The 26548-nt window shown below is 36.1% G+C and overlaps 1 protein-coding gene across 4 annotated transcripts in view; it reads right to left on the bottom strand.

The window, feature by feature from the left end:
• The window catches only part of dspa (desmoplakin a), a 128802-nt gene that overhangs the window by 51625 nt on the left and 50629 nt on the right, over positions 1 to 26548 (bottom strand). For all 4 annotated transcript variants that reach the window (XM_051929074.1, XM_028803961.2, XM_028803962.2 and 1 more), the window contains exons 5-11: positions 18343 to 18468; positions 17862 to 17915; positions 13702 to 13863; positions 11573 to 11677; positions 9561 to 9656; positions 4926 to 5051; positions 3338 to 3490 (exon numbers count right to left, since the gene is read on the bottom strand). In XM_051929074.1, coding sequence (XP_051785034.1) covers positions 3338 to 3490; positions 4926 to 5051; positions 9561 to 9656; positions 11573 to 11677; positions 13702 to 13863; positions 17862 to 17915; positions 18343 to 18468 — 822 coding nt within the window. The remainder of the gene's footprint in view (positions 1 to 3337; positions 3491 to 4925; positions 5052 to 9560; positions 9657 to 11572; positions 11678 to 13701; positions 13864 to 17861; positions 17916 to 18342; positions 18469 to 26548) is intronic.

The following is a 26548-nucleotide window of genomic DNA, read 5'->3' as shown; positions in this document are numbered from 1 at the left end:
GAGTTGAAATAATACGATCGTTATTTGGAACACATGCATTCCATGTGTGTACCGTTTCTACAGTAATCTGTGTAAACACATTGTTAAAACAGAAACTTTTTCATATTTTAGTAATAAATGTTACAAAATGTAGGCATAAACTATAGAATGTGTAAAACCCGAGTTCCTAAGGTCAAATAAACACTTCCACAAAAGCTTCACACACCATACAACAGCTTCCGTGGTGTAGCGTGCTAAGATTTGCCTCTCAGAGCAAGTAGCTTTTCTCTGCCTCACAAACATGAGTTCAATTCCCCGCTGGGGATAAAGTGTTACTTCTTTTTTTTCTTTTTAACCTCAAACGGACATAAAATTTGTAAATTGGTATGCACTGTCAGTTAATGAGATCGTTATATTTTCATGTGGGATGCTCCTTTTAAAATATTTTTTTAACAATTGACACTGCAATTAACATGAACAACTGTCCTTATAACTTATTTTTTTCAAGATCCATAACACACAGACAGACAGAGCACTGCGTAATACAGAGACAGACAGGCAGAGATATACAAATAAACAGGGAAGGCACATGTACTGAAAGAAAAAAAAAATCAACATGTGCGTTGTTTCTGCAGCACTGAATAAGCTCATGCGCTCTAACATCACCCCTCCCCCCGATCTGGCTCTCTAAGTAACAGCGTAAGTACAGACACAAATCAAGTGCATGTGTGTACTGTATAATATTAACAAAAAGAGCAGCTTACTACTGAAAACGGCAAATATAGGAGTGAGTGGGGATCGAACCAGGATTCTTGATTACGCTCGGTTTGCGTCTGTACTTGCGCTGTTACTTAGAGAGCCAGATCGGGGGGAGGGGTGATGTTAGAGCGCATGAGCTTATTCAGTGCTGCAGGAACAACGCACATGTTGATTTTTTTTTTCTTTCAGTACATGTGCCTTCCCTGTTTATTTGTATATCTCTGCCTGTCTGTCTCTGTATTACGCAGTGCTCTGTCTGTCTGTGTGTTATGGATCTTGAAAAAAATAAGTTATAAGGACAGTTGTTCATGTTAATTGCAGTGTCAATTGTTAAAAAAATATTTTAAAAGGAGCATCCCACATGAAAATATAACGATCTCATTAACTGACAGTGCATACCAATTTACAAATTTTATGTCCGTTTGAGGTTAAAAAGAAAAAAAAGAAGTAACACTTTATCCCCAGCGTGGAATTGAACTCATGTTTGTGAGGCAGAGAAAAGCTACTCACTCTGAGAGGCAAATCTTAGCGCGCTACACCACAGAAGCTGTTGTATGGTGTGTGAAGGTTTTGTGGAAGTGTTTATTTGATCTTAGGAACTCGGGCTTTACACATTCTATAGTTTATGCCTACATTTTGTAACATTTATTACTAAAATATGAAAAAGTTTCTGTTTTAACAGTGTGTTTACACAGATTACTGTAGAAACGGTACACACATGGAATGCGTGTGTTCCAAATAACGATCGTATTATTTCAACTCTAAAACTCCAGTTCACTCCCAGACAATCAATCAAGGCATGAGCTGGGAAAAGTGCATTCACGTTCTAAGTCGGAGGGGGGATAGAATAGCCGGCTGCTGGCAGCTTGTCTTTTATCAGCACATTTAGAGGACAAAAGACGCCGGCGGAGAGGTGTGAACGGATTAAGAAGCGATTTAAGGTGGGCCGGATCTACGAGTTTTTTCGTAGACTCTGGTAATTCTAGTGTTAATCGCTGTTAATGCATATGAATAACATGTTAAAAATTTCTGTGATGAAATTTTTTTTTTCATCCATCCATCCATCCATTTTCCGACCCACTGAATCCGAACACAGGGTTACGGGGGTCTGCTGGAGCCAATCCCAACCAACACAGGGCGCAAGGCAGGAACCAGTAATTTTTAAAAAAAAATTTTTTTTATGTAACCCCTAAATATGTTAATTTAATATGGTTAATGTGACTGTGCTTTACATGTTGTGAATGAAGACGTGCCAGATGAATCCAGGTCTGTAATAATAGCAGCAGATTGTGGTTTCAAAGGAATCTCAGCCCATTTTATCCAGCAAAACATGCTTACATCCATATTACTTCAATGTCTACCGGAACTGTGTCTGCCTCTCTTATCTTCAACTGACAATATACCCAGTTCTTGCAGTGTTTTTATAATCTTGTCCCATTTTCAGCTATTAAAGGACCTAGTCACCCATTTTCCGTCATGTGTGCACGCATTTCTTTATATAAGCAAGCTAACCTCTCACATGCGTATTCACTTACATCCTTTCCCGTCCTACGACCACCGAAGCGTCCCTTTTAATCCCTAGCCGACAAACTTTGCCAGCATTTCCCTTCTTGCCACTTTCAACGTAGCACCAGATAGCAAGCGACTGTAAAGGAAGTGGACAGGTGGGGGGCAACACATTTTCCCAAAGGCCTTTTGAGATTGAGACAGCCTCAATGTCATCTATAATTTCATATATTATTTATTTATTTATCCATCAATTATCCAATCTGCTATATCCTAACTACAGGGTCACAGGGGTCTGCAGGAGCCAATCCTTGCCAACACAGGGTGCAAGGTAGGAAACAAACCCCAGGCAGGGCACCAGCCCACTGCCGGGCACACACACACCAAGCACACACTAGGGACAATTGAGAATCGCCAATGCACCTAAACTGCATGTTTTTGGACTGTAGGAGGAAACCGGAGTACGCGGAGGAAACCAACGCAGGCAGGGGGAGTACATGCAAACTCTACACAGGGAGGACCCGGGAAGTGAACCCGGGTCTTCTAACTGCGAGGCAGCAGCGCTACCCACTGCACCACCGTGCCGCCCTATTTATTTTTTTATTTTGAATTGTAGTCCAGTAGCACAGCCCTGTTGGGGTCCGTGTCTAGAAAGAGATAAGACAGAAGAAGAGTACTTCTAGTTGCTGTATGGAGGTATTTCTTTAAAATAAAAACCTTTGTTTGAACTTGGGACTTGTCTGTGTATTCGTGTTTGAGGTTTGGTGCTCTGTAGCACCCCCGTTGATCACAAAATAATTTAGCTCTGTATTTTAAGGTATAAGATTATCAAAACTTAACTCTTTCTGTGACTTACAGGATTGCTTGTGATTTCTTTTTCTGCTTTTTTTTTCTTTTTGTTTATAGCAATGTGCGTTTGACTGTTATAATACCTCTTCTGTAATGCATATTTTTGAAATTTTATAAAATTTATTTTTTTTAAATCCCTCACATATAAGAGACTACATAAAATGACATATGCCCTTAAAGTCAAGTCACATCAACATAATGAAATCACCATATTTCCAGTATCTCAGAACTTTTACAGGCTTACCTGCTCCAGTTTGAAGTCACATAGAGCCTTAAGGATGACAGGACTGGTGATTTTATATTCTGGGCTACGAGGTTTCAGCTGTACGATCGTCTTTGATCTATTTATTAGATGTTGCACATGTCTTTTAAATTCTGAAGTCCTTTCCTTTTCTTTCTGCAAAATTCATTATAAAAGTCTCTAGAATAAACTTCGATTCATTACAAAAAAGATCAACATTTTAAACAAAAATTTAAATAATGGAAAATAAAGGCTGAACAGTAACATTAAGTAGATATGAAGGAAAATAACACATAAAAATATATTTAGAAAACTGGCCCAGCAAGAAAAAAAAATTATTATTTTGTTTATAGCTTAAAATGCAAACTGAAAAAATATAACACAATACACCAAAACAGCAGCCCATAATTATATAAAAGGTCAGTCTATCAGCAATTGAAAAATGAAAGTTACACTGGCTCAAAAGAGAAACACATGCTTATAAAATTCTGTACCTGGATTATATTGCAAGACTTGCCAGGTTTTCCCCCACAGCCAAAACAGTGCTTCTGGTGATTTTGTAAGGAGAAGGGCAGTAGAAACATAAATTCAGCTTGGGTACCAATCACCCAAGCACATGGCAAGTGATGAGTCTCTCTGATAATGTTTTACTAATTTAATTAGCTTCATTAATTAATTGATTAATTGATTATTTGATCAATTAATTAATGTAATTAGTTAAAATGCTACAATGGTTAAACCATGTTGGCAGCTGGTTCTCAAAGTGTGATCCACAAATTGTTAATCAGGTGGACTGCAAAATATCATTCGCCATATAAAACCAAAGTTTTATAACTCTTGGATACATCAGCCCACTATATACTGTACATACTTACAGTATTTATTTATAGCAGTCAGGCTGCAGCCCGACATGCATGCTACTAAATGGTCATAGCAAAGTATATAATATTACAACCATGAGAAACACCATCCAACTTCCCTGCAGATGATAATTGTTTGTTAACTTTTCCATGTGTGAGCCAGCAAGACTGGATTACAATTTTATCATTTTTCAGACAACTGCATATAGAAAAATAAATATGGTAACTGTAATGCAGAAGAACACTAACAAGAAACTATTGGCCATAGATGGACCACTGCATCTTCGACTTCAGCAAATTCATCCTCATTCTGAATGACTTTAAAGTACCACTGACTTATACGAAACATGTTTTTTTTAAATTATTAAATCATTACATAATACTTAGTTTTGACAATTCCGCAGTTATGATAAGGTAAAATGCAATATGTTTTGCAAAAAAGGGCTCTATTTTTCATACATTGCCCCTAGTTTTAAGTCAGCAGGGGAACAAATTGACCCTTAAAAATGCATCTCTTTCTCTGATCACAGGAGAAGGGTTTTAGAGGGTGTTCTCTACTGTTGTAATCGGACTTTCAATATACATCAGAAAAATAAATAAATGTCATAGTTGTGTAGCATGGAGAGATGGCTCATCAAATATTTTTTAATAATACCTTGAAATTTTAAAATGCAATTCTCCCTGACATGCTCATCACTATTTATTACAATTAATTCATGGCTTAGTCTTACCTCCAGGTCTCTTATTAAGTCTTGAATCCGAGGCAGTTGTGTGTTCTTATCACACACAAATTTACTTCTTAGCAGTTCTTGTTGTTTCTTAAGGCTGTTTTCTGTTGTTTGCGCATCACTGAAAAACTATTGCAAAGAAAAAGTTCAGATTAAAAGTCACAATTAAAATATGGAAAAGCTGCAAGCAAGTTTTTATTGAAGATATGCTATTTACACATATACAGTAGATATCCATCCATCCATCCATCCATCCATTATCCAACCCACTATATCCTAACTACAGGGTCACGGGGGTCTGCTGGAGCCAATCCCTAACACAGGGTGCAAGGCAATAAAACAAACTCCGGGCAAGGTGCCAGTCCAACGCAGGGCACATGCACACACACACCCACACTAGGGATAATTTAGGTTCGACAATGCACCTAACCTGCATGTCTTTGGACTGTGGGAGGAAACCGGAGCACCCGGAGGAAACCCATGCAGACATGGGGAGAACATGCAAACTCCACGCAGGGAGGACCCAGGTCTCCTAACTGCGAGGCAGCAGCACTATACCACTGTGCCACCGTGCCGCCCATATAGTACTGACCAAGATCCTCAAAAGGAAGGTGCTTAGTTCACATCCTGGAGGTATCCCAAACTCTGAGGATGATATATACACATCCTTAAGAGCTACAAAACTTATGACAATTAAGAAGCTTGCCTTCTACATGCCTTTCCTTATAAATGTCTAGGTGACACCCAAATAAAACTAGGTAGTCCCAGTCTTCCGGGAAACTGTATGGGAGGTTGTACAGTATATTTTGATTCATAAAATAAAACATTATGGCACTGTTAAAAGTTATATAATCTGTTATGTTTTTTTGTTAAAGAAATCAGATTTTAGCTGTTATGCTAGAAAAAAGCAAATTAATCATTACTTCAGAGAATTAGTAGTTTCCCAGGCAGAAAGGGGAAACTTTATCCACTATTAAATATATATGACACTTATGGTGTTCTGCCTTATTAAACCTATTTAACATTCAGTTAATGCGATATGTCGCAAGTGGGTAAAATAATAATTTGTAATTAATACTTTGCAATAATCTGTGCTTTAAATTATTTTATAGATGCTACATAAAGCATAATTTAAGCAACAGGAGAAAAAGAGAAGAAAGGCTACAAACACATACAGTACAAAAAAATTTACTTAGGTAGAAATATTATAGCTTAGACAAAAATGTATTAATTAAAGGTAAAAATGTATGATGTGGAAACTACTGAAGTAAAAGTAAAAAAATTGGCGCTGAAAAAAAAAACTTAAGTAAAAGTACAATTTAGTTACTTTTAGAAAAATAACCTAAATCAGTAAATAACCTCAAACAACCTTGCTGTGTATGGATATCCTGAAAGGTACTAGCAGAACATACTGTGCATAGAACAAGTTCATATTGTGAAATTAAACTCATATATAAAAGAATGTAGAAACAGAGTCAAAAACAAATCAGGATCAGGAACAAAAAAGGATCAAGAAACTGGGTCAAATCAAAAGACGTAAATCGTAGTCAGGAAAGAGGAATTAGTTTATAATTAGGAATTCAAGAGACTAGATTAGATTAATCCTCTTTGTGCTGTGTTTGGCTTCACCCCATGTTACATCCATCCCCTTCAGCTCATTTATCACAGTTCGCCGGCAGGTTGTTTTAAGCTGTCCTTGTTTGCACTTCCCAGGTGGTGTCCATGTCAGACCAACCTTATAGAATACTGTTCTGGTTCATTTTAAAGATGTGGTCAAGCCAGCTTAAGTGTCAGGGCTTGATCTCCAATGCTACACTCTGGCTCTTAGGTTTTTTGAAAATGTCTTCATTAGAGATTTTCTTGGGCCAGAAGATACAACAGATCTTCCTGAGACATCCATTGTAGAAGGTGTCTATCTTATTCATGTCTCCGTTTACAATGTGCCAGCATTCAGAGCCACACAAAAGAACAGCTTTGTCATTGCTGTTATAAAGTCTGGCCTTTGTTTCAGGGTGTACTGTTGGACTTATAGATGAGCTGAAGTCTTGCAGATGCACTGTGTGCTTTCCCAAGTCTTCCTCTGATGTGTTTTTGTGCTGCATTGACCTTGCTAACAAGACTGTGAAGATATGTAAACTCAATGTATTTGAGTAGAACATCAGTTACTGTGACTAGGATTGGCATTTATGCACTAATGTTGAGGCCTGTTTGCTTGGCAAAGGTGTTCAGTCTGTCAGTCTTCTCGTGCAAATGTTGTAATTTTGAGGAGGGGGCAGCTAGGTCACTGGCAAAGTCAAGATCTTCAAGCTGGGATAATAGGGTCCACTGAATGCCTCTAGGTTTATCAGATGTAGTCTTCTGCATGATCCAGTCAATGGCAACCAGAAAGAGGATGCAAGAGATGATACATCCCTGTCACCTACTGGACTCTACTGGAAACAACTCTGATAGGGTTCTGTCAACTATGATGCTGCACTGAAACTGATGGTAGAGCATCCCCATAAATGTGACCATCTTTAGAGTAACTCCATATGACCACATGATCTTTCATAGAGTGTCACGGCATAGGCTGTCAAAGGCTTTCTGGAAGTCAATGAAATTTAACAGAAGCATTTGTTAATCCCAAGTTTTATTTTTTCAATGAATCCACAATGTGGACAATGAGGAACTGTACAATATCGACCTTTATGATGTCACAGTAATGATGTTTTGTGTCATACACTTAGCAACAGTGGTAACCCTGCATCACAAACAGCAAAAAATGTTGGTATCCATAATAAAAACAAAATGACGCAGAGGGAAGTGGTATGTTATAAATAACAAAATATGTCCTGAATTAAAAAAATGACCTGACCACAAAAGGATCTCTCTCTTTTTTTTTTGATTCAAGGAAAAGGCTGTAAAAAACTGAAACAGATTGGTTCAGATCACAAAAACTTTAATAAATGATTTATAAAATGTTTATTTTATCTTTATTTATTATAGATCAGTTGTTGCTGCTAAGGTGGTTCAGTTGGCATGTAAAAATGGTGAATCTTTAATTTCTTAAGAAATGTGACATTTTTATTTGTGTCAAGCCACAAACAGGGGGAATTATCTGCAACCTAAGACATAATGTAAGTTATTTATATGTCAATGATATCTATCTTTACTTATTTAATAGCTTGCTTTTTGTCATTTTTTATGTATGTTTTATTTTATTTCTGTGTTCAAACAATTTGTTTTGCCCTTGGGCAAAAAAAAAGGGTTTGTTCTGTGCTGCAGAATCATATTAGAAGTACATATTATATATTACGTAAAGCTCTTTAAATGTTCAAATTATAAGGTATAGTGTCATAGGAGGCAGAAATATATTGGTTAATAAGGTAACCATGGAAAAACAACCAAAGAGATCTGCAGGTTATGTTTTATATGCTGTTAATTCATATTAATGTCTTTATTTAACAATGGTAATGAATGAAAGCCTTCTAAACTGTTAAATGTGCTGTGCCAATTATAATATTTTTGATAACACCTTAATACTTTTTGTGAGAGCCTCTTCTAATCATGAAAAACTACACATCATCACAAAAAAGAAAATATCATTGAAGCACTAAAGAAAAAGTCTCTCATCAGCATGTAGCAAACTAAGTATCACCTTATGCATGTTGCTTTAATTTATAAATTCACAGTCAGCAATTTATAAGTATTACTATCACTACTACCAGGCTTCGTCCTACTGTTGAATAAAAGGAGTGTGATTATATATATGCTATATACTGCCTTGTCACTGGAAGTTGGAATGTATGAGAGCCATGCAGAAAGCAGCAGGCTCTTCTCTAACTGGTGTTATGTTCCCCCAAAGTAATGTATTTTTATTTATCCACACAACATTTCAATATTTTGCTGTGTCCACTGACATAATAATAGAAACAACAATCTGTATTTTTAGATTAAATATTTTCCAAGTGTTTTCCAGAACATCTGACATTTTTTTCTCAATTTCCAAAGGCTTTCCATAGCTGAAAAACCATTTTGTTAATTCAAGGTTTTCCGGGTTTTCAAAGACACATGGGAATCCTCATAAAGTTTTCACAATCCTATATTATACAGGGTAGCTGATTGTTTACTGAATCAGAAGACATTAAAAAATATGATTATAGAATTAAATAACACCATCTTATAGTCAAAAATGCCAAGGTAACTCCAGCCAGATTTTCAGCTTAGGATAGAAAGTGTTAAAGTAGGTGATTAGGTGTACATTATTATTTAATGTTATTATTATTTAATGTTTTAGCTTTGACTTTTCATTTTTTATTTAAGGCAGGTACTTTAAGTCAGATACTGTACACAATATCAAATCAACATGTTAAATCAGAGGAATTATTGATTAATTCTATGCTATCACATGTTCACTTTTATTTCTGCCATTATTCAATTCAAAAGGAAGGCTGGCTAAGTATAAAAGAAAGCTTTAACTCTGTGACAATCAAAATATCTGTGTTAAGACAGGCATAAGATGAAGGGTCAAGAATTTTGTGATCAATCGTTAAATTTCTGGACACATTTTTTTTACATAAAGTTCAGTTACGTAACAGCTTCATATTGTTTATTCACATATATGAATGAGTCATAATAACTAATTATTAGTGTGCATACCTGGAAATAAGCTGCATTTTCCTTCAAGTGCACGTCAATGCATTTTATTATCTGAAGAATCCAGCTCCATTGAGTCTGCAAAGTTTCCATGTATGCCTAAGAAACACAACACAAATTGTTTTTGCATTAACTGTCTGTGCTTACAAAAAGCATATACAACAAACTAGTATAACATCTCATATGCTTTATTAAATACATAGTGATACACCAATTAACCAATCAGGGATTGTTATCAGTGGTTTTATTTGCTATTTAAAAGTGATTGACAATCAGCATACAGTACAATTAGCCAATATTTTGTTGAATTTTAATAGATAAATAATGAGTCTCCTGCATTCTCAGGGACCCAATGTTGGATTTTGCATGTACTTATAAGAGAACAAAGCATTCAGGGTAATGTTTAAGTTTCGATTTCCATCCAACTAGAATAACAGAGCTTATTAATTTCAGGGACATTTGGAAAAGCAGTTTGTTTTCCTTCTGTATCCTTCTAATTAAGTGGAAGCAGCTTTTTCCAAGGGGGAGTAAGAGTAAATGAAAATAAATTATGAGTTTGTGGCTTTTAATAAGAATTATTTAAGACCTTGTTGTTTTATTTGATGGGGCACAGTATATTAATAGATCCACATACTAAGTGTAATAAGGTTGAGATTATTTCATGCTGTACCCTGTTTCTTTGCAAATATGCAATATTTCTTTAGAAAATGGTGTATTATTTAGATTTCATTTATTGTCTGTTAGAAGCCACTAAAAAATTGTACATTTTATTTTGCTTCATTCTGACAAGCTCCATTAATGAGCATGGGTAGAATTCATTTTCAGATGGCCCCATGCTTTAATAGTGCAAATTATTGCACATATAAAAAATGACCAACCTATGGTAGATAAAAAAAAACTAAAAATGGCTGACATGAAGTGAAGTTTAAGGATGTTTTTATCTTTAACCAAAAAAGAAAATAATACCAAATGTATGTATAATTCAATATACAGTATTTTAATGTTATAGTTATATTATATCATTTTATATATTGATGGCATGTCAGGAGCATACCTCCAAGTCCACCAACCACCACATATGATTAGCTTTAAATGGATTACCTATTCAGAAGTGCAGGTAGTATGGCTGCTGGCTTTCTGAGCCTCACCGATTTACATATTCAAAAGCTGATTATTAGTGCATTACTTTAAAAGTCATGCAATACCTTTCTGTGTATCAGATTGAAGACATTAATCACAAATTATTACCTTAACTCTAATTAAATTATTGAAAAGCCAGTACCAATATATATCTGAAAACACAAAAATGCTATTTATTTGTAAAAAAAAAAAATAAACATTTGCAATGTATTCAGTATCATGTGTCACTTTAATAAGTAAAAGTACTTCATATCTTTGAATTATAATCACACAAAGCTAGGGGAGACGTAATTTTCTTGTTGCCTTGGTAATGCAAGAAGAAACAAGTTGTTTGGCAATTTAGCAATGTAAACGAAACAAAACTAAATGTTACAAATATTAAACAAAGCAATCTATGGTGAAGCAAAAAGGCTACTATGGCCCTTTCAGTTTGTTTCCTAAAAAGAAACAAGCAAGATTTTGACCACACCTTGAAAATAAAAGGGAACACCTCAGTCTAAGTAATAGATAAAGCAATTTATGAATCATTGTATGTATGGAATTAATTGAAGTTCAGTAAAATGAACAATGCACCATGCACCTCCCTAGCATGTTTTGTAAAGGTCTCTGTATTTCATTGGAGGTTGCGAGGAAACACTGTGATACCCTGCAATCATGAAAATGACTAAGCAGGTAACCCGACAGACAAATGGAAAATGCATTTAAAATGTAATTGAATAGTTTAGTTCTCTACAAAGGTTTCCGTGTTTAAATGTTTTTGGGTTTATAATGTCAGATGAAACAAAAACAAAATTCAAAAAAGTTTAAATGCAGTAGAAAATGAGAACCTATAATTCTGATATACAATTTAAATTGTCAAAGCCTAAATAAATTACCTCAATCTTATCTTTTGCAGGGTGGCCGTTCATTAGCAGATTGTCCACTTTTTGCTTAAGTTTATTTAGTTGTTTCTCTTTATCTTCTAATTGGCTCATTAGCTTCTTCACAAAAAAATAAACAAAATCATTAATTTCTTTAACATTTTGCCAAGTCCTTTTGAGGAAAAACTAACAACTTCTACAGTAGTACCCAATAAATAGTTAAAAGGAAAATAAACATCATAATCGTATAGTTCTCTCATTCTTGTAAGAAAAAGAAAAACACAGTTAGCACTTAGTGTAATCAGCTAAAATGTGCTATAACAAGGTTCAACAATCCCATAAAAAGTTTATTTTATCTAATAAACACTGAATTAATTATTTACATTTTTGTGCCACCCATTACATTCTGGCAACATTGGCCACATTAGTTACAGACCTTTTGCATGTAAAAAGTATATTTATGGTTCACAATGGTTGGCCTTTGAAACAACATCTTATTTGAAACAGTTATACATACTATTATATATTTGGCCAAAACCTTTACTTAAAGTATCTTATAAGATAAGAGAAAATACATTACAATAATTATTTTCTGTCTAATTTTTCCTATATGAGATCATGTGGGGCCAGAGCCTATGACATTATTAGTCATATAGTTGAAAATCACCCGGGACAGACAAACATGATACACTGTCGAAACAGACACTGACTCCTTCTGGACCAGTTTAGAGCCATTAATCAATACAAATAAGCACATTTTTGGGAAGTGTGAAATACCTGGAGCACAAAGACAAAACCCATGTTGACATCATCAGAACATGTAAATTGCACAAACAAAGTGGACAAGCCAAGATGCTTATCTAAAAACCTGAGAATGTTTGTGTAGGACTTATATGCTTTAAATTTATTTGAATTCATATTCTCTGTGTAATACTACTTCCTCCCAAAACCTGATGACAGGCATGTTAGATTAACTAGTGATTGCAAATCGGCTCTGTATGAATGTCAGCCTTATCTAGGAGTTTAAGTATGCCTGCAAGCACCAGCCATTATCTCGGGTTGGTTCATCACTTGTCTACAATGCTGCTGAAAAAAACTCCAACATCTTAAGACTAGGTAATAGTAATGTAACACTCATGAAAATGAATGGGTAGATTTAGATGTAATGAGTAAATAAATAGTTTCAGGTGTTGCCAAAATTGCAAATATTAGGAAAAACTAATGAAACAGTTATAATTACCGATAATTACCATAATCATGAAAAGAAGACAGCTGATAATGAGGGAATCACATCCCAAAGAAGGTTAACTTGTAATCTGAGCACTCCTCTTACCCCCACAGAAATTCTACTAAATTAATACCATTTTCTTCCACCAAGTACTATGACCATCTAGTATCAAATTAACATGCATAATAAAACAGTCATTTTAAAATGGATACCTCAACCCTATGTACCTATGTAGCAATTGCTGAGACTGCATGAAAGAACCATATGCCATACTAGTTAGCACACTTCAAAAAATACACTGCAGCATTAGAAGTTATTCAGAGACCAGCAGCCACATTCACTTCTATATTAAAGATCTATTCTATTCTAAGAGATAATGGGAACAAAACCTCATATAGACTTAAACAGAAAAGACTACATAGGGATCCAATTCAGGTCTTCAGATTTTTCAAAAACATTAATTGAGATGATCCAGCAGAATCAGAAGGGTTTTAAAGGTTGTTGTCAGCTGCTCATTAGCTTAACTCAAACCTGAACTGGGAATTTTGCTAGACTTTTAAATATAACTTACTTCCTTAATGTTCATTAGTCTTCAGATTTGTACCTTTACTTTTGATTCATTACATAACCAAAGATTTCAAAACAGAATGGAGTTTTTATCCATAGAAATCTCACAGGTATATCAGTCCAGCTCAGACTCAATTTTCTTTCAGTGTTTGATGGTATACAGTCAAACCAACTGTAAATTAACCTTAACAATGCACTAAACAAGTCAATAGCCAGTAGCCACCACTGCTACATTAGCTACTACAGAACAAATATGGAATGAAATCCCAAACCATTCCAAGTGAAGTTAATATTTTAAATTATACAATGGTCAATTCTTCATAAAAAAATTTTTTTACATAAAACTTACCGAGTATAATTCCTGCTTTTGGGCAATGTTTTTGTTCTTATCACTCCAATCATATACCAACTCTTCTTCTTCACGTTCATTTACCCACATGATTTCCCTGGAAATTTCATCTATTACCTCTGACAACTGCCTTAGTTGATCCAATCTTTCATTGGACATTTTCTAGAAAAGGAAAAATAATGATAAAAATAAGAAATCTAAATATATTATTTTGAAAAGAATTTTAAATGCAAGTTTTACATTTCATAGTACATTTTCCTACTTCCTTATTACTACACAGCAAAGAAAGAGAATTCATAGGACTTTATTTTACAGGTAAGACACAATCAAAGTCATTCATATAAGCAACCTAATAGTGAGCATCATCTGTTTACAAGTGTCCTGGTAAAGTATGAAACAGTGTGACAGGTGCTTTATGATATGAAGTTCAAGTCCTCTTAAGACAGCTGTCTAAACCATGCCAGCAGCTTGTCCATTAACATCACTGGTACAGTATTATTAATCTTGTGTGACCTGACTTAACTTGCAATGCAATTAAATAGGAACATTATTACATTTGCATTATTACTGTAGTGATCTAATTTTAGCACCACATTATATACCAAATTATGTTATATTTTTGTATCTGTACTGTATAGTGTTGTGTATATTTATTGTTGGTTTATAACCACTTTTTAAAATGATGCTATTGTATTACGTCAATCTGCATCCAGCCCTGGAAGCAGTTCCTCCAATTTGCAGGGAGAACTCAGGGGTTGGTGGCAGGACTGGCACTCCAGCCACTGTAAAAAAAAATCTTACACAATTCCATTCCATTCGAACTAATGTAGTGCTGAGGTGTCACTCATTGCACGGCTGCACTTGGGTCCTAATTTTGGGATGCTGATGTTGTTTGTTGCGTGGTGGGTGCGGCAACGTACTATATCAGTGCATGCTCCCAACCTCTACTATATTCTTATGTTATGGAGAACACAAGCACACAGGAAAATTGTATTGCACCTTTGTGCATTTGACCTTTTCTCCCACATTCCCAAAGACATGTAGGTTATGTTAACTGACATTTCTAAATTGGCCCTATGTGGCTGTGTGTACAAATGGGCCTTGCAGTGAACTGGTACCTGATCCAGGGATGACTCCTGTGTTAGGCCCAGTGATACCTAGGGATAGGCTTCAGCCCCCAAAGACCCAGAACTGAATTAAAGAGTTTAAAACATTATGTTTCCTATTTTACATTTATTTCCAGAAATTATTTTACATATTAAATAAGACAAAATTATTTGTAAATATACATTCATTTTAAGTGTCTGATTCAGCACAAATCAATATGTTTTTGGAATTATTATACTTTCTATTTAGCCTGCTATAGAAGTTGCAAAACCAAACTTCACTTCTACAGTTTTTAAAATAGTGAGGTTTAAATCATTATGCCTACAGATAATGTAGATAAATCTATTTAATTTTCATAGTTTAATGGGTGCATCAGTGTAGTTTCCCAAATATAGTAAGCCTTATTTTTGACTCTGCTGTACTCACAAATTAGAGTGTAAACTAAGAATTATGAAATTAAGTTATTTCAGTGCACATTTCCACATTCATCAATGACAATCAAATTTCTAGATGAAGTGAGAAAGTGGTAATACACACAGGTTTATTATTTTACAATAACAGAGTTTAATTTGTCAGTAGAAGACATCACACTTGTGATTTCTGCTATTCGTGCAGTGCAGAGTAAGGTGAAGTAATGATATTACTCAGGTCCAAAGTAAACAAATCATCAAGAAACTCAATTTACAGATCTAATAACATACATAATAATGTCTATGAAAATATACATAATTAGTACACACGCTTTAGAGAAAACTCACATTAGCCAACTTTAAAATGTTTAACAAACACACACACACAATGTCTGCATTACACATGCACAGATCTACCAATATGACTATAGCAAACATAAATAACACTCATCAGCAAAGTTTATTCTCAGAGAGATCACTTTGTTTTTGAAATGAAACAACTCATCATAAGTGTGTCAGCCTCCAGACTGATCAGATGCTCGTGTCAACATCACTGTATAACAAACATACTTTGCATAACAGCATGAAGCACCGTCTGTTCATTCTCTGGTGTGCCACCTTCTGAAAAGGCAGGCTTGCCACAAAAACAAATGAAATATGCCTCAGAATGCATGACATTTCATCACATTAGGTGGACTCTGTTCAGCATCACTCCTCTTCAAAGAACAAGAATATTTATCATGTTATTGCCATGTAAATAGAGGGGCTTGTGAGTGATATGACACATTCAGTTGTATCTGAGTAATGTGACAAAGCAAGTTCTTTCTCTGATTCACCTGAATTTGAAAAATGTACGATGTCTGACATGGTGCCCACTGGGAAGTCACAATTCTAAGGTTTCTGTCTGTGTGTTTGTTGCATTTGTTTGAAAAATCATGCAGTTATTCAATGCAATATAAGATGAACTTCAGCTAAACTTCCAAAGCTTCACTGGCAAATTTTGTGACCCCAAATTGAACCCTTCATAAGGTCATCATGGAAAAGTATTACACTGCTGTTTAGTAAACCAACTACAGTTGGTTACTTAAGTATGAGGCTTCACATCTATGAACACATCTTAACACGTTGACTGCGGGACCATCTATAACCAGAATGCTGCAGTATTGGTCTATGCATATAATGTATGATAAAGACCTCTTATCAAAATTCGTAAAAACTGTATAGAAATGTATTAGAAAGGAATGGTTTTTATTATCAATAGTAACTGTCAAAAATGTAAAGAAACTGTTTCTGACCAGTAGCATGACTAAAGTCCTAAAATAATGGCTCCTCACAAAGTGCAGGCTTAGATGAACATGAGCTGTAAATATAATGTGTTTCTTTCCACTGCCCACTCTTGTTGCACACAACACATTTGGTAGTTGGCAACGGTTTGCACTCAATGGGCAGAAAAATGTCCATGTAGAGCTGTCCTCACAGTTGTGATGAGTCGAACACCTTGCCATGAAGAAACACCATTGGATAAGCTATCCACATCAGTGCCAGAGCATACAGGTTCCACATCATTCAATTGATTGTCACTACCTTGATCACTGTCATTATCATCAAAATATTAATATTGCAATAAAACTAGTTGTTTGAAAATATCGGCAGCTTTATACCTTTTGTGAGACAACATTATCTGTTTATAACACTATTTTGTTTTCCACAAGCCATCCACTAGATGTCAGCACTCTATTAGATAACTCAGACATGGCAGCAATCTGGCTGTGTCTATAGTGGTACTTCAGTTCACTGTCAGAAAAACAGTCTTTTTTAATGGCAGAAAAATCAAGCGTTCAGAAATACTTAACAGTTGTGACATTTCTTTTTGGATATGGTGCTACCTAAAATGCACTGCACTGTACAATCACTTAAAATGCTGACCTTGATTTCTCAAGGCATAACTGCAAACCTTTAAGGTACAAATTAAAACTGTGGTTTATTCTGTTTTTAAAATAATACATTTTAAAGTGATGGAAATGAATTACATTATATTTGTTGGAAAGTTACTGTTTACTTAACACAATACAGTTAATAGTATCAAATAATATTTACTTCTTATTCTTCACCTCATTACTGAGGATTTAAATAAATTAACTTTATTTGCCTTGATTGTCATTATGAACTATTTTTACAGGCAGTGCCAGCACAAAGGAGAATTAACTGCAAATTATTATGTTAACCTTTAAATGATTTGAATGTACATATAACACCAGTGTGATTTATTATTCTGGACTCGCCATAAAATTGGAGAGTGTGTGCTTGTTTAATAAGCAAAATTTTACATTTTAATTTAGATAGATAGATAGATAGATAGATAGATAGATAGATAGATAGATAGATAGATAGATAGATAGATAGATAGATAGATAGATACTTTATTAATCCCAAGGGGAAATTCACATATTATATCTCATATATATTATCTCATATTATAGGTCTTATCTTATGACTTCAACTTATTCTTAAATCTGTAATCATTTTGAAAGTTACAGTTGATAAGTGAAAATGTAAATTTTACTTTGGCTAACTATATTAACATTAAAATTTAATTAAACATCCGAATTATAATTAATTGAGAATAACTACTGTGCTTCTTACCATCAAAGTTCTGTGTTCTTCCTCAAGCCTTGCAATCATAGGCCTATTACCTTCCTGTTAAAATGAAACATAAAACATCATCAAATGTTTTGTAGTACTGTTTTGATAAAGATAAGAACCTGGTAGTGCAGTGGTAGTGCTGCTGCCTTGCATTAAGGAGACTGTGGAAGATTGTGGGTTCACTTCCCGGTTCCTCACTGTGTGGATAGCGCTTTGAGTACTGAGAAACGTGCTATATAAATGTAATGATTTATGTTTATATCTCTGAAATGGAGAAAAGCTAAAAATAAAAGCATGCATGATCAATGTAAAGAAAATAGATTAAGAAATAAAATACCAGCTAAATATTTTTTTAAATCATGTAAAATCTTTTTTGAATAAAATTCACTAGGTAGACTCTAAATGTTGACCTTATCCATGCATTAGACATGAGACAAAAAAATGGCACACACAAAGAAATAAGAAAAATAATGACACATACCATATCTGCTTTGGCCTTTAGTATTGTTGGTGCTTTCTCCAGGTCCCTGGTAAAATTCTTTTGTCGGAAAATTTGCTCTTCAATGGTTGTTCTGTCTTCACCCCATGGTAAGTTATCTATCGCATGCTGTAAACAGAAAAGTAGTTATTTCCATTCTGTAATATTCACTAATATTTTTTTTACTAAAATCTTTCCTTAGATGATTACTATAAGAGCATATTTTCATTTTTTATTTTATGTCATAGAGTCAGTCAGTCAATCATTTTCCAACCTGTTATATCCGAACACAGGGTCACAGGGGTCTGCTAGAGCCAATCCCAGCCAGGGCAAGAACAAACCCCGGGCAGGCCGCCAGCCCACCGCAGGGCACACACACACACACAAACCAAGCACACTCTAGGGACAATTTAGGAATGGCAATGCACCTAACTTGCATGTCTTTGGACTGTGAGAGGAAACCGGAGCACCCGGAGGAAACCCATGCAAACACGGGGAGAATATGCAAACTCCACACAGGGAGGACCTGGGAAGCGAACCCAGGTCACCCTACTGCAAGGTAACAGCGCTACCACTGCGTCACCGTGCCACCCATGTCATAGAGTGACCAATGAATATTAGAAAAACACACCTGCTAAATAGATGGCAGATGCCTACAAACAATTGAAAAAAAGATGAAAAAGTGGATCTTCAGTGTCTAGAATGAGTCAAGGTGTGTATTGCCAGGAGACAAACACTACACAGAAATGTTTCTAAAATAGAGAGAGTATTTCCTGGTTCAAGGAATCAACACACTGCTGCACTGGCCAGTAGTCTCATTAAGTACAATTAAAATCTCAGATAATGTACTATTACAATCTCATACTTCTTAGTCTTACAAACACACATTTAAACTAATTTTCATAAACAGATATTTTAATAACTAAACATAATGGTTGCTACAAATTTTATGTGCTGTGTCTGTTTCTGCCCCCTTGTTCCCTTTGGAATATATGTCCTAGGTATGGAGTATTTTAAGGATATCTCTTAAAAAGGGGGCAAAACCATGCCTGTGGGTCCTGGCATAAATGTGCTGATGTATGTCATAAGAGAATGGACCATCTTCAAAAAAAAGGAGGCACACAATTTGAAAAAGAGAGGAGAAGGAGCTGGGAGAGAGGATTAAAAAGTGAGCGATCCAAAAGGCACGGAAACTCCATGTGTAGATTGGTTCGGAGGTATGCGAAAAAAAGTGCTGACTGACCAGTGGAGGACAAATGTGTGCACGGCACTGCCTGTTAGTTGTGATGTTTGCGTCTTCGTCTCGAGTGACACATTAATGCCATTACACCAGGGTGAGGCGGTCTTTGGCGTCCAGGAAAGGACTTATTTCCAAAAAGGTGAGGACGCTCCTTTATATTGTAGAGGGGAATCATGCCAGTGTGACCTTTTTACCAATGCACTGGATTTAAAGGTGAAATACCCCTGCCAGTTAGATTCAAAGCCAAAGAGGATAATGAAAAAGGGAATGGGGAATGTGTGTGACTTAAACCTTTATATATATGTATATACATGTACTGTATGTGTTGTGTATATCCATGTGCTGTCTGTACGTAGTCATGTTTACTCATTTACTTTATCTGCTTGAATGTCTTTCTGCACAGTTTATTATAAAGGGGTGATTCACAGATAGGGTCATATACATCAGTATTCGGTTATTTGTTCAGTTCAATGTCATGGATGATTTGCTAATGGGTAGTATGTTGTGACACGTGAGTCACTGTCTTGCACCCCAAAACATGAGGCTGAGTCTCAGTACATTAGCAAAACCAGCTTTATTCAGCTTGAAACAGGTTTTTTATTGTAGCAGGATCAACCACTCTGTTTCACACAGACACAGCAGTCAGGCATGGTCGTGGGCAGGTTAGTGACCAAGTAATACTGATCCCTGCATTAATAATGTTCCTTGCATCACCCATCGACGACAGGAGCTTACAGCACAACCGCGATCGGCTCGGATTTGCTTCCTTGGCGCTCTGCTGCAATGCTGTGAGCCTACGTTTGCCCGGACAACGGATAAGCAATATTCCACAGACCTATTGGCGCTTTTGTTATAGTTCAGAAACCTCACCCAATCCCCCCCCCCCCCCCCCCCCCCAGTTTTGCCATCTTTATTACACCTCCATCAAAAGGGATCAAATTAGGGCTAAGGTTCTGTCCATATTCCGAACCTGTAAGTATTAGTCTCTTACTAAGTGTAGTAGGTTCTTGTGTGTATCGGACTCCTGATATTGCATTTTGAGAAACTCGCTACAACTTCTTAGACTTAAAATTGAAGTTTACAAAAACACGTTTGCACTACTTTTCATAAACAGATATTTTAATAACCAAAAGGATTAAAATTGATTAAATATAATATTTAGCCCCAAAACAGAAAATGTAGAAAACTATGACTATGGTTCAGCAGAGTTTTATTTTTATTTCTCCATCCCATTTCTAATTGCTTTCCCCAGCCAAATGCTACTACATAGGATGTAAAGTAATATTTTCTGCAAATGTATTTATTGTTTACAAGAAGGCATGGTTTTATTTATATTTTTAAACTAAACATGCTTTATATCACAAACTGTGCACAACTGTTATTCCTTTGAATAGCACAGTGTACACTTGAAATCTCAACTGGCAAATAATTAACTATTTTCAGGCATTGATGTCTATTTAGTCTATAAAAATAAATTAGATATATACTCATGACCCTTTACAAATTACAAAAAACCTTCTATGGATATTACTCAAACATTCCTTGAAAACCCCGGCCCTTCCCACAGGGAACTTTCTTTTTCTTCTTGAGAATTTATCCCTTACAAGTTTTGTTTAAATGAGCTAAGACACTGATAAACTTGACTTTTCAATTTTCAAGGCTGTGCTGAAAGAAGCACTGAAGTCTCTGAGAACTGGCAGTCACCTGAAATCTGTTTATCTGCAGATGTTAAACAGTATCCTCAATCAGTAAATTGAACCTGTCACTAAATGTGGCCTTAATTACCCATCTTCTTAAACAGGATAGACCCTAATGAATGTGCCAGTTATCTCCCAGTTTCCCTCATGAACATGGATGCAAAACGTCTAACTAAGCTGTTAGCAGGATACCTGCAGCCTGTTATTCATAAACTAATCCTCCCTGATCAGACTGCTTTTATAAGATGTGGCAATGCCCAACAACATGTTAGATATTTCTGTTCCATCCAGTCACAATTTTAACATCAGATGAGTTGAATTTTCTGTAATAAGTGAAGTACTCAGCAGGGCTTGAAGCAAATTTCATTAATGTGATCAAGGCATTATATTTGCCATTCATGCAGACTGTTGTTACTAATTTGAATATCACTCACCGGTTCCAAAATTTTAAAGGTACCAGACAGCGATGCCCCCCTTCTCCACTTTTTTTTTTTAGTTTTTCTCTTGAGGGCTCATGAGTTAATCATCCTACTCTCAATAAATGGCTCCAGCCATAAAATATCTCCTTTTGCTGATAACGTTTTACATTCTTTGGATAATGCTTGTACCTATCACCCCCATATTCTAAAGTTGTTTGATTCCTAAGAGCATCTCTCTCGTTACAAGATTAACCAGTCAAAATTTACACTCTTAACGTTAAAATGTCTCTTTAAAATTTGTTCCTTATTTTCTTGCATCCCTTTAGCCATTTCAAATAAGTACTTGGGTACAGATGTATCACCTTTGTTGTATAATACCATTACTCATAACCATCACAAAGTTTTCAGTAGAATCAGAGATTCAGTAGACTTCTTGGTCATCTTTGTCTCTGTCCTTCTGGTCCAGAATGGCTATTACAAAAGTGAATATTGTTTAATGTATCAGTTTTGTTAGTGCAATGCTTCCACTTCCTCCTCCTTCTAAGTACTTGTCTAATGTTAGGACACTTCTATCTAAGTTACTGTGGGGAAAAAAAGACCTGCTATTAAACATTTCACACTGTTTCACAGCAGGGTTCAGGGTGAAGTTTCCTTGCCAGGTACAAAATTATTGCACACAATCTGGCAATATTTATCCTTCCCTGATTTTCTTTTATGGCTACTGTTGGGAGTTAAATTGTGTATCTAGAAGTTCTCTTCCCCTTTTCTGTTGCTAAACTCAGGTCTCAATTCTCTAAAATGGTTACTCTAATTTCATATGTGTTAGCAATTTGACATGTGTTTGAAATGCTTCTTGTTCTTGCCCAGTATGGTACACTCTTACCTGTTTTCCATAACCCTGACTTTCACAGTGGAGGTGAATCCATTGCTTTCCAACCCTGGGTTTGTATGGGTATTCATAATTTGGATGAATAAAGTCATATGAAAAAGTTTGGGAACCCCTGCATAATAATTTACTCTACTTTCAACAAAAAAGATAACAGCGGTATGCCTTTCATTTCCTAGGAACATCTGAGTACTGGGATGTTTTCTGAAGAAAGATTTTTAGTGAAGCAGTATTTAGTTGTATGAATTTAAATCAAATGTAAAAAACTGGCTGTGCAAATATATATATATATATATATATATATATATATATATATATATATATATATATATATATATATATTTATATATATACAGGTGCTGGTCATAAAATTAGAATATCATGACAAAGTTGATTTATTTCAGTAATTCCATTCAAAAAGTGAAACTTGTATATTAGATTCATTCATTACACACAGACTGATGTATTTCAAATGTTTATTTCTGTTAATGTTGATGATTATAACTGACAACTAATGAAAGTCCCAAATTCAGTATCTCGGAAAATTAGAATATTGTGAAAAGGTTCAATATTGAAGACACCTGGTGTCACACTCTAATCAGCTAATTAACTCAAAACACCTGCAAAAGCCTTTAAATGGTCTCTCAGTCTAGTTCTTTAGGCTACACAATCATGGGGAAGACTGCTGACTTGACAGTTGTCCAAAATACGACCATTGACACCTTGCACAAGGAGGGCAAGACACAAAAGGTCATTGCTAAAGAGGCTGGCTGTTCACAGAGCTCTGTGTCCAAGCACATTAATAGAGAGGCGAAGGGAAGGACAAGATGTGGTAGAAAAAAGTGTACAAGCAATAGGGATAACCGCACCCTGGAGAGGATTGTGAAACAAAACCCATTCAAAAATGTGGGGGAGATTCACAAAGAGTGGACTGCAGCTGGAGCCACTCTTGAACAAGAGACAGCGTCAGAAGCGTCTCGCCTGGGCTAAAGACAAAAAGGACTGGACTGCTGCTGAGTGGTCCAAAGTTTTGTTCTCTGATGAAAGTCAATTTTGCATTTCCTTTGGAAATCAAGGTACCCAGAGTCTGGAGGAAGAGAGAAGAGGCACAGAATTCACGTTGCGTGAGGTCCAGTGTAAAGTTTCCACAGTCAGTGATGGTTTGGGGTGCCATGTCATCTGCTGGTGTTGGTCCATTGTGTTTTCTGAGGTCCAAGGTCAACGCAGCCATCTACCAGTAAGTTTTAGAGCACTTCATGCTTCCTGCTGCTGACGAACTTTATGGAGATGCAGATTTCATTTTCCAACAGGACCTGGCACCTGCACACAGTGCCAAAGCTACCAGTACCTAGTTTAAGGACCATGGTATTCCTGTTCTTGATTGGCCAGCAAACTCGCCTGACCTTAACCCCATAGAAGATCTATGGGGTATTGTGAAGAGGAAGATGCAATACGCCAGACCCAACAATTCAGAAGAGCTGAAGGCCACTATCAGAGCAACATGGGCTCTCATAACACCTGAGCAGTGCCACAGACTGATCGACTCCATGCCACGCCGCATTACTGCAGTAATCCAGGCCAAAGGAGCCCCAACTAAATATTGAGTGCTGTACATGCTCATACTTTTCATGTTCATACCTTTCAGTTGGCCAACATTTCTAAAAATCCTTTTTTTGCATTGGTCTTAATTGATATTCTAATTTTCCGAGATACTGAATTTGGGACTTTCATTAGTTGTCAGTTATAATCATCAACATTAAAAGAAATAAACATTTGAAATACATCAGTCTGTGTGTAATGAATGAATCTAATATACAAGTTTCACTTTTTGAATGGAATTACTGAAATAAATCAACTTTGTCATGATATTCTAATTTTATGACCAGCACCTGTATATATATATAGAGAGAGAGAGAGAGATTGGCGGACTGCTGGGGCCCTTACCTGGCCGGGACTCCTTGACAATGGAAGGACTGAGGGAAAGAGCTTTTTCAGGATATTATCTCCCCTTTGATTGACAGAGGGCAGCCCTCTTGGCTTACAGCAGGGCCACGGTTTTGAAGCATGGAAGCTCAACCCTGCTGGGGCCCGTGGCCACTGCTAGGGGGCGCCTGGGCCTTGAACAAGTCCTATTTAGCAGCACTTCCACCACACCTGGAAGCGCTGCCGGAAGAAGCCATATGTCCTATAAAAGGAGCCAGCCACCACTACGTGCAGAGCCAGTGTCAGAAGTAGGTGGATGAAAGGAGCGCAGGTGGAGAAGAGAGGAAGAGAAGAGAAGGACTGGGCTTTGGTGCTGTTTATTTGTGTTGTGTTGCTGTGGGGAGCAAGAAAAGCGCTTCCCACCTGAATAAACGTGTATTGTGTGGCAAACTTGTGTCTCTTGTCTGTGTCGGGGTTGGGGTGCCTGGGGCTTCACAATATATATATAACATTCTTACCATGGTAGTGTTACTATGTAAAACTCTGTGTTTACAATTAAATATGTTTGGCTTCATAGCATATAGCTAAATATAAATTGCAGGTTTTAATCTTTTCCCCTGTGTTTTAACTTATTGTCTTGTCTTGTCATCTGAGTAAAGACTCAGTCAGTCTTTGTTCTGTCTTACATTTGGTAAAAAATGACGACAAACAGTTTCAAATGGTACCCTGGACTTCATAGTTACAACTAGAGAAATATCATTACTTGAACATAGAATGTAATTGAAGCTTAACATAAGAAAACATAAGACTTACAGAAAACATTCTATGTTTGTGTGCGTGATTAAATTTTTCCTGAAATTCTTCTAAATGATCTTTGAATTTTTAATAAGGTTTCAAACGAACTTTGAACTGCAGATTTTTCTTTAACACTAGAATTACCAGAGCCTACGAAAAAACTCGTAAATCCGTCCCACCTTAAATCGCGTCTTAAATCCGTTTGCACCTCTCCGCCAGAGTCCTTTGTCATCTAAATGTGCTGATAAAGCTACTAACAGCCAGCTATTCTATCCCCCCACCGACTTAGAATGAACTTCTCTCCTAGCTCAAGCCTTGCCTTGATTTGATTACCTGGGATTGAAGTGGAGTTTTACAGTGGAAATAATTCTAGCGTTATTTGGAATACACGCATTTCATGTGTGTTCCATTTCTATAGTAGGCTGTGCAAACACATTTTTAAAACAGAAACGTTTTTCATATTCTAATAGTAAATGACAAAATGTAGGCATAAACTATATACTGTAACGTATGAAGCCTGAAGTCCATATATCAAAGAAACACTTTCACAAAAGGTACAAATAAGAGAACACGTGCGCTTTCATTCAAAAAATAAAAAAAAAAAAAAGCCGCGTTAGCATGCCACATTGATATTCTTACTACAACTGCCATGGTGGCGTAATGGTATCAGCTCCTGACTGGGGATCAGAGGGTGGCGAGTTCAATCCCGTGCGGCTCCACTTTGAGAAATGAACTGCTCTTATTCTTACAATTTTAGAATAACAACATAAATTTGATTTCAGTCTGTAACAGGCGGTGTAACTTATGATACTGGTAAAGGTTAGCTTTTTTTTTTTTTTTTTAATTCACTTTTCATTCTCGCAGTCGCATTCAGAATCAATCCATACAACCCCATCTGACACAGCTGGTTTCACATAAATAAAAGTGCACTTTTATTCAAGACTATAACCGAAGAATAAATAAAGCAAGTTACAGTTGGTGGTTGATACGACAGCTTGCGTGGTGCAATGTTAAGAACTGCTGATTTCCGATCCGTGCTATATAAAATCATCACATTCAAATATTAACAGTTCCCACACACCCAAGGTCCACCATTCCTACATTTACGACATGTGTACTTGTTGCAGTGTACACACCTCTCTGTGCTATGGTTCCTATTACAGTGAATGAGCACCTGACACTGTACTTTCTTCCCTGGGGGAAGCTGAGGTCTTAGAACGGAAGTTTGTTGATGCTGTATCATCTTTTC

The sequence above is a fragment of the Erpetoichthys calabaricus genome, chromosome 6 (assembly GCF_900747795.2).
Source record: "Erpetoichthys calabaricus chromosome 6, fErpCal1.3, whole genome shotgun sequence".
Lineage (NCBI taxonomy): Eukaryota > Metazoa > Chordata > Cladistia > Polypteriformes > Polypteridae > Erpetoichthys > Erpetoichthys calabaricus.
This window is presented reverse-complemented; position numbering and strand designations above follow the sequence as displayed.